This window comes from Labrus mixtus, chromosome 7, assembly GCF_963584025.1.
Source record: "Labrus mixtus chromosome 7, fLabMix1.1, whole genome shotgun sequence".
Classification (NCBI taxonomy): domain Eukaryota; kingdom Metazoa; phylum Chordata; class Actinopteri; order Labriformes; family Labridae; genus Labrus; species Labrus mixtus.
Window position 1 is genome coordinate 30,610,462 of NC_083618.1, and position 17,137 is coordinate 30,627,598.

Sequence of the window (17,137 nt, forward strand, 5' to 3'; positions counted from 1 at the left end):
ACACACAGTAACTATCAGGATGCTCAGGGTTTTGTGTTTGGTTCTAAAAGTAGAGACAGTTGTGATGAAGCTACCTTGTTTGGAAATACATAAATGTTGTAAATCCAGGGAATTGATCTTAATGTATTTAATGTTTTTACTCCCAAGAGTCTAATTCTGTTATTAACATCACATTTTGGTCGATTATCACATTTCTCATGAAGTCTGCCACCAGTTACAACTGCAGACAATAAATCATAATCAAACAAAACTATTCCATTTTGCACAGAGTGAAAAAAAAAGCCCAGCTGCATCCATATCTGCAAACATCTAATGTAAGTCCTGGATTCTGTCTCTGATCTGCTTGTCCAAAAAAAATGTAGAACCTGTAAAATCAGAAGCCTCTCATTGATTTGCATGTTTTCTCGTGTGTTTTGTTACCCAAATGAGCCACTAGAGGTCAGTATTGAACTATGAACTAGTGTGGGTAAGTAGGTATTTCACTATCAGGATACTTTCTCATTTTATTAAAATGAAGATGGTTCTCCCAGGAGATGAAGCCCTGAAATTATCTTTAAATGACTTATTTTGAATTTAAGTATACAGTGATATGTTTAGGCCTACACATGAGACGTGGCTTGATGGACATATATTGGATGTAGGCCTACTTTATTAAGTAAATGATCATTTTAGACCAGCCGGATGACAAACCAGTCTGTTCGACCTCTTTGTTTGAGAAACACTTACCTACCGTCTGCCTCTGCAGGTAAGAACAAGTGTAACATTTTACCTTTAGTGTTTCCAATATTTTGCCTCTAACATCTGTAAGAACCCTAGTCTGTGGTCAAAACTGTTGATGACTTATTAACAAGTGGACACCGACCGACCCAAGTTACCAATATAAAAATGATATCCAATAGTGTTTGAAGTTAAATAATAAATAATTTATGATTGTTTTTTCCCTTCAAAATCTACTGTATTTATTTTTAATTGTTAACTTTTTCTCCACATGTTTTAGCCCTGTGGTAATCCAGTGTGAGTGGTTGCCTAGCAACGCTCTGCCCACATTAACGGCTCGACTTCTCTACAAAACGGATTTACGGTTGAGAAATAGACTTCAAAAGAGCAAAAGAAACACATCTCAGCCATCTAACATGAAATAATGCTGACCTTTTAATGCTAACTTTTCTCTAGACAACCCCAGGAAATCTTTTTCTCATGGTTTTTACTTTGAACGATACTAAACGTTATTTGTTGAGTTAATTATGCTAACGGTTAAATCTCAACATTCTTTAATGTTTTAATTAGCTAGCTTATTAAGTTGAGTTTGTGGGCTAACGAGCACGTTTCAGAAAAGTGTTTCATAATTAATTAACCAGTTCTTTATTATTCTGTCAATACAATATCATAAAATTGTTGTAAAAATCCTTATAAGTACAAAGTCCAGCATTAGCATTAGTTTGTAAAGGCTAGTTTGTGAAAGACAGTTAATCTAACATGGAGCCTCAGTAGGCTAACCTAAATCTAACCTAAAGCTAACCTAAAGCTAACCTAAAGTTAACCTAAAGTTAACCTAAAGCTAACCTAAAGTTAACCTAAAGCTAACCTAAAGCTAACCTAAAGTTAACCTAAAGCTAACCTAAAGCTAACCTAGCCTATTTGAGGAGCTGAAACCGAATAGTTGTTGCATTGTAGCCTATTAGTTAATTAAAGACCTGTTAAAATAGTATTTATTATTATTATTATTATATTATTATTATATTATTATTATTATTATTATTATTTCTGTATCAATTAATTATCTCATCTGGTGGTAGTGCACTTTGTCTACTGTAGCCTAGTTAAATATGTCCACTGCACACTTTATAGGCTTCTTCTAACCTAGACTACTTCTAACCTAGGCTACTACTAACCTAGACTACTACTAATCTAGACTACTTCTAACCTAGGCTACTACTAACCCAGACTACTACTAATTTAGGCTACTTCTAACCTAGACTATTTCTAACCCAGACTACTACTAACCTAGGCTACTTCTAACCTAGGCTACTACTAATCTAGACTACTACTAACCTAGACTACTACTAACCTAGACTTCTACTAACCTAGACTACTACTAACCTAGACTACTACTAACCTAGGCTACTACTAATCTAGACTACTACTAACCTAGACTACTACTAACCTAGGCTACTACTAATCTAGACTACTACTAACCTAGACTACTACTAACCTAGACTTCTACTAACCTAGACTACTACTAATCTAGACTACTACTAACCTAGACTACTACTAACCCAGGCTACTTCTAACCCAGACTACTTCTAACCCAGACTACTTCTAACCTAGACTACTAATAACCTAGGCTACTACTAACCTAGGCTACTACTAACCTAGGCTACTTCTAACCTAGGCTACTACTAACCTAGGCTACTTCTAACCTAGACTACTACTAATCTAGGCTACTACTAACCTAGACTACTACTAACCTAGGCTACTACTAACCTAGACTACTACTAACCTAGACTACTACTAACCTAGGCTACTACTAACCTAGACTACTACTAACCTAGACTACTACTAACCTAGACTACTACTAACCTAGGCTACTACTAACCTAGACTACTACTAACCTAGACTACTACTAACCTAGGCTACTACTAATCTAGACTACTACTAATCTAGACTACTACTAATCTAGGCTACTACTAACCTAGGCTACTACTAACCTAGACTACTACTAACCTAGGCTACTACTAACCTAGACTACTTCTAACCTAGACTACTACTAATCTAGACTACTACTAACCTAGACTACTACTAATCTAGACTACTCCTAACCTAGACTACTACTAACCTAGGCTACTACTAACCTAGACTACTACTAACCTAGACTACTACTAATCTAGACTACTACTAACCTAGACTACTACTAACCTAGGCTACTACTAACCTAGACTACTACTAACCTAGACTACTACTAACCTAGGCTACTACTAACCTAGACTACTACTAACCTAGACTACTACTAATCTAGACTACTACTAACCTACCTGATTTGGTGCTCATTATAAATTCTCACCTTACAGCCTGTCCTGGTCTAATCAACCGGACTGATTAAAAACACCTGTGTGGGTGCAGAGACTTTAATTCAGTGATAATAGGACATTAAGTTTTCCTCGCTTTACCAATCAGAAAAGACATAAGAGCACCTCCTATATTTTTTTTTAGATCACCATGGTTACCCCATCAAACTCATCAAGCTGTGTGCAGTGGAGCTGCTCTCTGTCCATGAAACCAGTAAATCATTTTAAACGGTGTGTTGGCGACGTTTATACGCATGGTGGCGCAACACACACAACAAATATCTTTGCTGCTTTTCTCTTTGCGGATTATCTACCCGCGCACATACGTCTCTGTAGGCTGTTAATCCCTCTCAATTTGACAAATGATGTCACCATGATGTCATGTTTGGAGTGACGATATGAGTCATATGAGGTCCTCTCATGTGCCTGTGTTAATTCATTAAACTAGATCACATGGGGGTAATGTGAGTGTTCTTATGTGTTCATGTTCACGCATACAGAGACTGTGTAGTGACTGAGTTAGGCTACCTGTGTTTGTTTATATTTACGCCGTTTCTCCGTGCGTAATCATCGGTGCGTAAATGTGTTCACGCGTTTTTCCCGCGCAGACAGTTTACTGTACATGAAGGATCAAATGAACTCCTGTACGCGTCATGTGACCAAAGATAACCTTTAAGGATCGTGTGGCGCAGCGGACCTACACTCACTCACACACACATTATCTCCCTCTCTCGGCCATGTAACCCACTCTATCCATGGACTCTTCAATCGCCTGATCCTCTTAAACTGATGTCAGTCTTCCCTCCTGCTGCTGCTGCTCCCTGCGCATGACTCCCCCCTCTGGTCGGTTCAGACCGACATCGGGCACAGACCGGACAGGACTGGACAAGTTTGACAGCTGCAGCGGGGGGGAAATAACGACGCAACAGCAGGAGAAATGCGTGCGCATTTATAGATCAACAAAAAAAAAAAAATCAGAAATAACGGGAGCTGGAGAGGCTGAGGGATGTCGCACTGAATGAGGAGGGGATTCCTGCGAGGCGAGAGACGAGGCAGGACGAAACTTGATCGTCAGGATTCTCCAACATGGACTTATGGACTGTTGTTGGAAAACATCCTCATAGTCTTTTAGTTTTTCTGCAGTAGTTGGAGAATTATCTTTGCTTTATTGCATTTAAAATAATGTTCCACAGTCGGTTCTGAATTTGGAGCGTTTCTGGTACACTGGTCCACTCGCAGCCTTTTGCCCCATGACCAATTTATATCATCCATCCTTTGAAGAAATAGCACGTTCCCGTGTTTGCTCACCGCCCGAATTAGAATCTTTGTTTGTCTCTTCAGTGTTTTTTTTTTTTTTTACATAAGGATTTCTCCTGTGCAGCAGTAGCTCCAACAGAGATGGACACGCACATTGCACCATGCGTCACTCTCAACCTGACGGGATTTAAAACACAACATCTCCTTTTTCTCAGTTAAAACACTTGAACCCTGTTCAACCTCAGCACCTGAGGAGTGATTACTCTTTTTTCTCTCTCTCCCTTCATCCTGAACACCTGAAGTTAACTTTCCCTCTCTGGTGAGACCTCTGTAGGATTCCCATGAAGCGGCGCACCCTGTGATTACATTTTCTGTAGGGATTTTGCTCTTTTGTGCACCGGGACATCATGTGGACCCCGACTGAGGACGAGAAGATCGGAGTGGGTGAGTACATCCATGATGTTTGCCTGTTAATGTGTCTGTGTTGATGATGCTGGGGGTCCTGCGCACAGCACCAAACCTGATGTGACTCTGAGTTAGTCAAACCACCCCGAGAGATTTCAGTTTGTTCTGTCAAAAGGACTGCTGTGGTTAAGATGAGACATGCAAAGATAACAACACTTCATGTTGTTTTATACTGTGTATACAATATTCCCAGTATTCCCCTTTTTATCTGAGTCTGTCCTACTTCCTCCTCTCACGAGTGGGCCTTTGTGACATTATGAGTCTTTATGGTGTCATCTGTTTTACCTCTATCTCTAACCTGACTCCAGTTGTGTTTTTAATGCTGGTTTGGTCACTTCCAGTGTTTGTCTCTCAGTATTGTAGCATCTTGCTTTAGGTTGTTTAGTTGTTAAATACAAGAGGTGTAGTTAGTGGTGTAGAAGCCCAGCTGTGCAGCATCTTCACCAGAGGTGGATGTTTAGCAAAAATGATTAAGATTCTAATAAATGAATCCATGTGAAGAACAGAATCAGTACATGGTAGCCTGTGTGTTTCTGTGTTTCTGTGTTAGCTGACAGTCTAGTGATTCCACAGCAGGGATTATCAATCAATATTATATAACAGTGTAATGGGAGAGATGTTTGCAGATGAGAGTTGCTGTTTAGGGGCCATTAGCCAATGATCTGTTCAATATTTCTCTCTCTCTCTCTCTCTCTCTCTCTCTCTCTCTTTCCGCCCCTCCTATATCTGTTGCTGCATTCAATCATTCCCACACATTTGCAGCCCTGCTTTGTGACACTGCTGGATTTCTTAAGTCCTGTATCCATCCTCACTTATTTGTCTTCCGTTCTTTTTTCTTGCTGTGTTCCCTACACTTGCTGAGAGTTTGTGGAGCCTGTAGTCATGCCCCCCCTCCCTCCCCACTTATATTTTGCTTTGTGATCTTATTAATGAAGTTTGTCAAAGTAAAATCCTCAAAAGGAGTGTTTCTGTGCACAGTCCTGACACTGTGATGTCAGCTCTCTTCAGTGGTGTTCTCTGTTTCCTGTATTTGAACGATGAAGACTCCACGCTCTGTTGCTCTGCTCTCAGGGAGGTGTGAACTCATTGGGGTGTGATTACCATAACTTAATGAACGTAACTGGTAGGGGTGGGAAAGAGTCCCCCCCCCCCCCCAAGATACGATATTATCACAACACTTGAGTCAGGATACGATATTATTGCGATTCTGAACATTGTGCGATATGCATGGAATTCCGATACAGTATATTGCAATTTTAACTGCATATTATGTCCATAAAATTAAAAAAAAATCAAGAACTGTTATGTCAAATGAGAAAAAATCTTCACTTCAGTCTTTTTATTTCTCCACACGGGGAGTGAAGCCTCCAGACGGGCCGACGCTGTGATCAAAGTAAAACCCTGTAAAGGCTGCATGCAGCTCACAATCTGAACTGTTAGTAATTCAATCTGAGGAATTTCTAACAATGTAACTTGTTCAAAATAAATTGTGCAACCCCTTCAGCAATTAAAATTTAAAAATAGCACATTTGCTATTAATATAATAAAAATATCGATAGTTGATGAGACGATATAATATCGCCACACATAATATCGCAACGCTTTCCTGTATGGATTTTTTCCCCCACCTCGAGTAACTGGACAATCATTTGATATGAAATTGATGAAGAATTGTTGTATCGCTCCTTTTCCACATCAAAGCTGCATTTGAGAGGGTGATGTAAGCACTTCCTGATATAGAATATGTCCACATCATTGGGTACACATACACAATACGGTGGCATCCAGTCATTGGTGGTTGCTGCCGCTCATGCCATAGAGCTGTTGTTTACTGGGTTTGATCGAGGTCTCAGATAAGATTCAGGATTTTGATTTAACTTATCAAGGAGCCGCTGACTGTATTTCTTTATTTCATCTATAACAACAAATCATCCAGCCACACTAAACCACTCATCCTGCAGTGTCTGATGTTGAATCAGTTCTTTAACCTCCAGGGGCGTGTCCAGACCTTTTTAACACAGGGGTGGCCTGATGACAGACACACACACACACACACACACACACACACACACACACACACACACACACACACACACACACACACACAAATACATTACACTTTGTTACACTTTCCATCCTCACTAATGATGTGTACTTGTAAGTAACACACATTTGGCCAAACATAAAAACATCTCCTTAGCTTGATTCTTTAGGGACTCAAAAACAAAGATGTCTGTGCAAAGTCACAATTTGAAGTACTTGAAATTGTATGTTAACTCATGTACGCTGTCTAACTTACAAAAATAAATGTATTGGCAAGTAAGTCCAGAAGAAGAGAGTGTTCACAAGTCACAAGCCTGTGGCTGATGGTTGATACTTAAGTCCCGCCTCTGATTAAGCAAATAGCCAATCGTAGATTTGGATTTTGGGGTGTCTCCTCTGGACACGCCCCTGTTAACCCCGGTGGTCTCCAGTTGAAGGTTGAAGTGAGTTTATAATGAAAACTTTCTTGTAAACTATCCGACATGTTTGGATGGAGGGTCCTCTGAGACCACCCTTGCAGTGGCAGCATGGTGTGAATAACAATCGCACACACAGTCCAACGAGATTGGCATGAGAGTTTTAAATGAGGTGCCAGACCTCGCCCCCCCGATAGCCACGGCGATCGATTGACAGCTGCCCAGTTTTTTTTTTTTTCAAAGAGACCGATCAGGCCGGACTCCACAGCCGTGTGTACAGAGGGAGGGAGGGAGGGGGCAGGGACTCTGCTGACAGAAAGTCAATGTGGGGAATCATGACTCCGGCACTCTGTTAATTGGAACGAGACATTACCTGAATTTGAATGAGGCTCAGTTTTTTTTTCCCCCCTCTGCTGCTTGATACCTTCATTAGACTCACACAGCGGCTGCATGCTGAGGCTGCCTGATTTGCTCTGCCAGCAGCCGTTTAGCATTAAAAAATCCAAATTACATCACAGATTTCAAGGTTTCCCAGAGCATGCTGGGAGAATACAGGGACAACACATCTGACAGTGCAACAGTGTGGGAAGGCAGCTATTTATATTGGCCTTTGTAGACTACATCACTTTGAACAGTTCACATGGAGCGTGATGTATTTCACAGTTTGTAACGCTGTAAAGGAAAGATCTCTCCTAAACATGTTGATGCTGTTAAACGCTCACGGCTGCAATCAACAAAACGCTACAGATTATTTTTTTTAATGAAAGACAATTGTTTTTCAATGTGATGCGCCGATGAGGAGACGAGCCGGGGTTTAACTTCTGCAGAATTAAATCAGAGAAAGAAAACCCAGAGCGGAGGAGATTGTGGATTAACGCTGTTAGACGCTCTGCTGTCTGTAAATGGTAAATGGACTTGAGCTTGTATATTTCTAGTCTTCTGACTACTCAAAACGCTTTTGCACCGCAGGTCACACCTACACATTCACACACTGATGGTAGAGGCTGCTACGTAGTGAGACCATCAGAAGTAACTACAATTCTACAATTCACTTAGCAGACTCTTTTCTCCAAAGCGACGTACATCAGAGAGTAAGAACAACACAAGCAAGGATCTAGAAAAAAGGGAACAATGTCAGTAAGAGCAAACGATCAGCTTTGAGTCTGATTGGACACACAGGTGCTGACAGGAAGTGACCAGAGGCAAAGCACAACATTGAGGGCAGTTCTTGAGAGCTCTAATCAGTATAGAAACCATCTTATAAGTCGTCGTTATCAAACAAAAACCATCGTCATTACCATCATCATCATCAATAATATGGAGACCATCATCATTAAGTTAGTAGGTATTCATGAAAAACTAACTAATCCCATTCATACACATTCATATGCTGACAAAGCAGCGGGAGCAATTCTGGGTTAAGCATCTTGCCCAAGGACTCATCAGACATGTGGCTGCAGGACCGGGGATCGAACCCCCCGACCTTCCAGTTGAGAGATGACCAACTCTACCCACTGACATCAAATATTGTGTTAACTTGATCTAAATATTCCTGCCTTTAACGAACATACCTAACCCTAACACTGACTGACAGGGACAGCTGACAGAGATCCTGAAACCACCCTCAGCACTCACTGAGGCTTTCATTAAGAATTTCTTGCAAACAGCAGCCTTATTGACCCAGACACTTTGAAAATACTCAAAGTTTGTCCGTACTTTTGTAGACTTTCATCCTGCTGCAGAAGGGGGAAGGATTCTCCACAGCGGTTGAAATAATGTCCCGTGTAGCGTGCTGTACGAGGGGTCGCAAACGCCCAAAACTCTGTTCATCTTACTTGATGTACACCTGCGTCGTTTTGAAGACATGGACAAATCAATCCAACTCCACAGTGTGTTCAAAGGTGGACGCTACTTTTCCTATGAGGCTCTTTTGGCCCCTCAAAGCGTCTGCGGCGGTGACTGAAAGCTGTGAGCGGGTGCAGTTCGTTCTCCTGGTGATATCAAAGAGCATTCTGGGAAATTCTAAGATGCAAGATGTGGACAGAACGTGCAGGAATGTAAATGAATAATTGTGCTCCCTGATGAGTGCTCAGCTCAAACAGACAATAAACTAACTGAGAGGATTTAGACACTTTAAAGCAGAAATGTTTCATTCTATGCTTTTAAATAGACGGAGAGAAAGCAATGCAAAGTGGGCACACACACGAGACGCACTGGTGCCTAACCAGCACTTTATCATGTTGTTATTCACCATCCATCCTTCTGCCTGTCGTATACAAATTGCTGCTGCCTGTAGTTTGTTTTGGTGGCAGTAAATCATCTTTGGCACATGGATATCGAGTAAAGACTGAGCACACAAAAGATGAAAGAGGAGAGGAAATCCATAATCTCCCATTAAATAACCAGATGGAAATAGAAGGTCCAGAAAAAAACAGGGGGGGGGGGGGGGGGGGGTGTCACATATGCCTTCAGTGTGTTTCATGTAACTGTGTTCTGTGTCTTTTGTTAATCCCAGCGTTTGTGTTTCTGCTGGATGAGGCTTTGCATACCAAGGCCGGGAGAGAGTGGTAACTCATAGAGGCGTTCCAATGGAGTTGGGATGACTAGTGCCTGGTTGTAGAAAACAGCTATTCAGTTGGATGAATGCAGCTTTGTGGCGCCCATAGAGGTTCCTGAATGCAGCTTCACCTCCCCCAGGGCTGCACAGCACAGCACTCAGTTCTCACACTCACAGATAGCACAGAACACACACACACACACACACACACACACACACACACACACTCTGACACAGACAGACAGGCTCAGAGACAGACAGACAGATGGACACATGAACAGACATACTGGACACACTCTTATATAAAGCACCTGCTAAAGGCCGGAAGTTCAACCAGCCACAGTCATCCTGTCACTTCCTGCCAACTTGTCAGACAAAGCAGCTCGCTCAGTGAGCCAACACGTCCTCCATACATGATGCTGGAGGGTCCACTCCAGTCACTTCCACATGTTTTTAACTAGCTTAATATTTTCATGTCTCTGTGGAAGTCAGGTGATGTCGTAAAAAGTCACTTCAGATACTGGTTGCAGGGGGCTGATGGGTAAAAATTATATCGAATTTGCCCTCCTGTAAGAAGTTTACTTCACAAGTTGGTACCCATGACCGTTATGTAACTTAATAATGTAGCTCAGATGTTTGACAGACATCACATGGCACACGGCTCAGACGTGAAATTAAAAAAAACAAACATATGAGAAGTAAATTGAAACTGCTCTACACAGCTGCTGGTCATTCAGTACGCCTGAACATGTGATGCATTAACTCTCTAAAAGTCTAAAGGAGTGGCAGGGTGAGTTTTCATCCTGCGTCAGACTCAGAGTTTTTCCATCATATCAGAGATCCATTTTGAAAAAAGAAGGCTGAGGGGAGATGACCTCCAGTCTGTCAGAATGAGTCTCTTGGCGATCGTCATCTCAGTGTTGAGGGGAGACCTCGAGTTTACTGTGAGCAGCCAAAGACTGCACGTCCAGCAGCTGGCTGGCCTGTGGTGTAGTGGTTAGTTTGTGCACCCCATGTGCAGGAGGCTATAGTACTTCAAGTGAGCAGACCGGGTTTGAATCTCTCCTCTGATTTCCAAACTCTATCCACTGTCCTGTCTCTCAAATGTAAAAAACAGACATATTAATGACTTTCAGATTGAAGGCGAAACGTCACAGAGGTGTAAATATCACAGCTTCAATCTGCAGTCTGAATTTGAACAAAGTGCAGCAACTATTACAAGTAAGCATAGATAGATAAATAGATACTTTATTTATCCCGAGGGGAATTCAAACATGCACTAATGTTACCCTCCACTTTTGTTTAAAGCCCATTACATTTCTACTTATTCTATTTCAAAGTAATTCAACATATGTCAAATATTCTGTCACACACACACAGCAGAGATCACCACAGGTTTGAGTCTTGTTCAGATGTTTGTCCGGTGTTAAAGGCCACCGTAACACTGAGGTGTAAGTGATGAATGTAGGTCACACAGTCACAGTGACAGATGTGCACAGGATGTCCTTCTTCTGTCAGGCTCTGCACCTCTTGTTTTCATTCTGTTGTCGTTACAGTATGCCGTCATTGGGTTTTTTTCTGACCCATTTATCCTGAACGTCACACTTCTCTGTCTGTGCCGTGTGCTTGTCTGTGTCAGTACGTCTGGAGAGATCCAGTCCGAAAAGCTGTGGATTTAAATCTTTGAATCAATGCTCCTCTGGGACGATGAAGCAAACTCTCTGACATCTTTTAACCACCTTTCTTACTTAACACACATTTCTCCTCTTTATGAGCCTCCTGGGTGACTTGCTCTTTTTTTGAGGATGAGGCATTTATGTGCTAAGTTACCAAAAAACACAACAGTTTGGCTTAATGGGGAAAATATTGACTTTAAAAAGAGAGTAATGGAGGCAATGGATGGCCAAGCGTTTATGTGCTGAGGCTATAGGAGCATTGTAGTCAAGACCAGACTAACCGAGACCATGACATACCCGAGACCAAGACAAGACCAAGACAAGACAGAGACTATAAATATAAATGAAAAATCATCATCTTGTGTGCAGAGGGTGTGTCGCAGAGAAGGGTGCAGTCCTATCCTCGGAATATAAATCTTACTACGAATGAATTGCAGTGATTTGTTCTTTTAGAAAGAGGCGTTTTCCTTCTAATCAAAGTAGGGACATGAGAAAGAAGCGGTCAGGGGAATCAGTGGTGTTCTTGATTTAAAATTCAGAGTCTGCCCAATCTGAGACATGATTGAGTAAAAGTGCTTTAGATTCAGAGATGAGACCTTCAAAAAGTGGTCTTGGTCTCGGGTACTCCCAACACTAGACTATAGTCCTCATCAGGGGGGGCGTTAGTTAGGATCCAACCTCTTCCCTTTGCTGCATGTCATCCCCTGCTTTCTCTCCTCTAAATCACATCTCAAAGCACACATCACATCAGCACATCGCTGTGCTTATGTAGTCTCTTTCAGGGCTTTGTATGTTGTACTATGCAGTTTTTCTAACGTCCCCTGGTGGCACAGAACACAGGCGATCCCCCCCCCCCCCCCCCCCCCGAGCCTGGTCGAGCTTTACACAGTCTGTTAGAAACAGACCACATTGTGTTTCCTGTCATTTAGGCATTCACGTATTAAACAGCTGCTCAGATTGAACCTCTTGTTTAAGTTGTATTATGTAGTCCTGGTTTTCCAGCAGATACTCCCTGATGTCTTCAGTTTCAGTTTTTCTGATCCCAGTTTTGATCAGTTTATTTAAGTATTTTGTTTCTAGCAATTTTGATTGGTTTCCTATTGCACCTTTCAGATAAAGCAGCTCTATAGAGACAGGAAATGTTGGGAGGAGAGACAGGGGTGATGACATGCAGCAAAGGGCAGAGGCCGGATTCGAACCCACGGCCACTAAGATGAGGTCCACAGCCTCCAAACATTGGTCATGCGACATAACTGCAAGGCCATCGCCGTCCCCGTTTTAAACATCATATCCTGATTTCAGAAACTAGTTTATAAGCCTCTCCCCTATTTTGAGAAACCAGATTTTTCTACCTTTAGGATACTGTGTCATTTATAAACGCCTCATAATAAATAATAATAACAATCGTTTTATTTGTATGGAACTTTGAAAAGCAAGGGATTACAAAGTGCTTTGACACGGGCAGAAGCATAACAACAAAGTGTAAGAACACAAACAACAAGAAAACACCACGACAACAAAGCAACCCACTGATGAGACCCCGACCAACAACAACAACAACAACAACAACAACAACAAAACTCAGACAGTAAAAGAACCCAAACAAAAACCTGTCCAACATGGATTCCCTCTGCCTCTGTACATGAGGCGCACACACTAACCACTAGGCGATCGGCGCCCCGTCTGCCTCCTTCAGGCTTATCTGAATGAAAACATTGAGCCTAGCTGGAGCTATGTTTAGAAATAAAACTCTAATCTGTAATACATGTAGCATCCATGAAAGTTAACCCCCACCAAGGTCACTATAAGCCGTCTGGATCTGAGCTTTGATCATCTGTAACAATCACAGTGAGGCATTACAGAACTTATCAATGTGACCCAGATTTATACCTTCAATCAGACAGCTTCTGTGATATAAAAAAGATGAGGAGAAACACTTCTTAAAGGGAAGATGGAACATGTTTCCCTACACGCTGGGATCACGTCTCCTGCTTTGAAAAATTCTGACAGGAGAATATCATCTTAACGTCACATATAAAAGGATTTAGGTCTGTGAATAACGGCTGCATTAACAAGTGTTTTTATAAAGGCACAGCTCCAATAGTGGCAAACATTAAATTAATCTAATAATGAATGTTTTTAATGATGATAACATGTGTCTCTAGTCTGTCTTCAAACAGACAAAGTCCATCCTCTCCGTCTTCTGCCTGCTCCACTTTTCAGAAAATGTGTGCTCAAACAGGCTGTTTGGAGATTTTCCCTTCATGACATCACAAAGGGCAGTAGCCCCTCCCCCAGGTGGGTGACACTCCCACAGCTAGGTGTTTGTTCTGCCCTCTGAGTCTGCCTTCTCACCGTAAACAATAGGACATGGAGCGAGAAAGCAACGAGACACCCAAGCCCTTCCAGAGAGGGGGTGTGGTCAGACACAGCTCATTTACATATTTAAAGGTACAGACTCAGAAACAGCCTGTTCTGAGCAGGACGGGAAATGCGGTACAGATAATGTATGGATGACTTGACTTGGCTATAGACACGTCACCATACCACCTGACCAATCAAACCACATAAATGATCACCATGTAGTGTTGAAAATAAAGTAAATCAATAAACAAGTCAACCATAGTCTTTATACATAATTATACAAACTGGCTCCTTAGAGGCTGACACTTTTCATAAAGGCAGCACTGACTCATCACTTCCTGTTTTATAATTCTCAGCAGCAGATTAATTGGACTTTATGGCTGCATGCTGATGTGTTAAAGAGAACCATCCTACAGAAAAATGGTAGAAAATGGGATCATAATGAGTAGAGTTCCAGACAGCCTTTGAGCTCTCCTTGGCATTTTCTGAAGCTCTAACTCGACCCACTGATGTGAACGCTCAGGTTACCGACGCCTCACTGAGCTGGCTTCATGTTTTATTCTCTGTGTAGGCAACTTTGAGCAGACGCAGGACGAGCTGCATTTACAACACACGTATGCAAACATGCCCCGCCTGCACTTAGAAGCCGAAAAGACCCATGAAAATACTTTATACACAGAAACAGTGTAGCATCAGTGAAAGAAAGGTAATGTTCCTCTAAATGAAAGCAACTTCTTCTCGTTAACTAACAAAGAATGACCAGCAGATACTGAAATATATAAAGTAGGATACGATTGAGAGCTGCAGGGAACGCTGGTCATGCTCATGCTAAATAGGTTTTGATGCTTCAGAAGGATATTTCACTTTTTTTCCTGAGGCTCACAAAGTTGTAAAAGCTGTGAGAAAAGTTAAAGATGAAGGTATGATGGAGCCTGAGAGCTGCTGGCCGCTGTCCTTGGTGCTGAAACACACCCAGCCGAGCAGTGAGTGAGGTCACTCGGTCCTCGCCTCCACTCTGTACTCTCTCTCTCTCTCTCTCTCTCTCTCTCTCTCTCTCTCTCTCTCTCTCTCTCTCTCCACTCGGTGAGGCTTTGAGAGTAAGTCACGATGAAGAGGCTGCAGAGTTTATAAACTGTAGGCGGAGAGTTCATCACGAGCGGCAAACAAGCTGAACTACGCTGCACCGCTCATTCAGTGAACGTGCACCACCAACTGTGAATCGTGCACCCGATCTGAAACTGAAATGAACCCTCAGGCAGCCGTGAGAATAATAAACAGCAGAGACGCTCCAGGAGGTCTTTACTTTTGGTTTTCCCTGAACAACACGGTACAAGACAGTGTCCTTTAAAGGCTTCTCTCAGTGATAAACAGTTTATTATTTACACTTCACAAAGTCTCTCCTCTGATCTGCCTGTGTGTGTGTGTGTGTGTGTGTGTGTGTGTGTGTGTGTGTGTGTGTGTGTGTGTGTGTGTGTGTGTGTGTGTGTGCTTGGAGGCTTGTTCCCATTTTCAAGTTTTTTCTTCTCGTTTCCTCCTTGGTCATAATCCTGCTTACCTGGTTTTTGTGTGTTAAAAGTTGGTGTGTGAGTGAAGCTGCACCTAAACGACCCCTCCATCCTCCGTGCGCTGACTTTGCCCAGACTTTGCACGCTGTGTCTGAAGCTTTGATCAAGAACCCCATGGACTCTGGGAGCCTTTTTTTTCCCACTCTGGCTTTAGATGTTCTTGAAAGTTGAAACTTTAATCTCTCCTCCCAAATATCTCTGTCACTGTCAAGCTACCTCTCGCTGCCTCTGTTCCCTGAACCCCAGCATGCTCCGCCCATCTTTAATTCCTCCAGTCTGTATCTAAAACTTCTCCTGATGTCTGACATCTTAATCTGTGTAGAAAAAAGTCCTTTCAGAACGTCTTGATCGAGATAGTATAACATCATAACTCACTCTGTCGTTGTGTTATAAACAAAGACGCAGACATACAGTATGTTGATATAAAGAAATATTCGGTCTTTGAAATGTATTTGGAAATGCATTCTTCATTGTCATTCAGCCGTTCATACACTGTATGAGTTAAGACAGATTTAAACACAATATTTGAGTCATATGATGAATTTTAGCCCAATCACTTGTCGTCAGTTGTGCTGTGTACACTGAAGTACGTCGGCTGAACACATCCCGATCAGCTGCTCCCGACCGGTCGACAGGTGACAGATCGTCAGAGCGTCTGAAATCTCAGCAGGCATGCCTGATCAATCCCTCTTCCCCCTCCTATCATGAAAGAAACGCTGGCAGGAAATATCTGCAGACCTCCAGCTGACAGAGAATATCCGGTCTGATTGAGCTGCTATTAGACTTGTGTTTATTAGTGATGCAGAGAGAGAGAGAGTGAGAGAGAGTGACAGCGTTTTACTGGTGTGTATTTGAACCGTGCACAAGACAACTGAATACAGATCTTTAACCTCCGTCTGTGGGAGTTTTCTATTGACAGTCCTGAATGCTCCGTCCTAACTCGTCCAGTGTGAGCTCTCATGTTGTACAGTGTGAGCACAGAAATCGTGAGCTTTGGTCGTGCGTCTTTAAGGGTTCAGGCGTACAGTTGGAACTGCCGTTCCACTAAGGCCTTTATATGTTCTTACAGAGTACGCCACTCAGCTTAGGAGAATGTGACTTCTAAAGTTGGTGTGTGAAAAAAAGGTCAAACTGCTCCCCCTGAATGCATGAAGGTTTAGCATGACTCAGATCGGTCCACTTTCGATGCACACATTACAACTTCTGACCGACTCATACTTTCTTTTAAGGTTTGATTTTTTAAATTCCTGTCAGAATGTAAAGAGAGTTTCAACAAATATCCCAGACGTGCTTCTCAAATAAATTCCCCTCTCTAGCTCGACTCTGATTAGATATCCCATGTTGACAAATGAAACAACTTTCTGACTATTACAAGAAAAATCTACATATTTTATGAGACATTCTGTCACCGCTGAATACTTACAAATGTTGTTGAACTTATAGTTACTTTGTGTGTACTCTCTCTCTCTGTCTAGTTTGCTTCCTGTCATGCCCCCCCATGGCTCTTGTTTTCGGGGTACTGAGCTTTTGTTGTGTGTGAACGTTAGAGTTGTAGTTCTAGTTAATCTTTTCTAAGAAGAGGATTTATCCTTTGAACGAGAAGATGAAGTTCTAAAAATGAAAAAGAAAATAAATCATAAAGTTTTAATTTATGGTTGGATATGTCGAAGGAAACTTTCTCGGCTTCTCTCAGGGTGTGTGGAGATCTGCTCTGGATAAAGGCTGCATC

At 42.0% G+C, this 17,137-nt stretch overlaps 1 protein-coding gene across 1 annotated transcript in view; it reads left to right on the plus strand.

Annotated features, from left to right (window-relative positions):
- Positions 1-3,824: 3,824 nt before the first annotated feature.
- Positions 3,825-17,137, plus strand: part of LOC132977252 (dedicator of cytokinesis protein 3-like) — a 190,149-nt gene continuing 176,836 nt past the window's right edge. Inside the window, exon 1 of the mRNA XM_061041719.1 lies at positions 3,825-4,766. Within this exon, the coding sequence (XP_060897702.1) occupies positions 4,730-4,766 (37 nt within the window). The 5' untranslated portion in view covers positions 3,825-4,729. The remainder of the gene's footprint in view (positions 4,767-17,137) is intronic.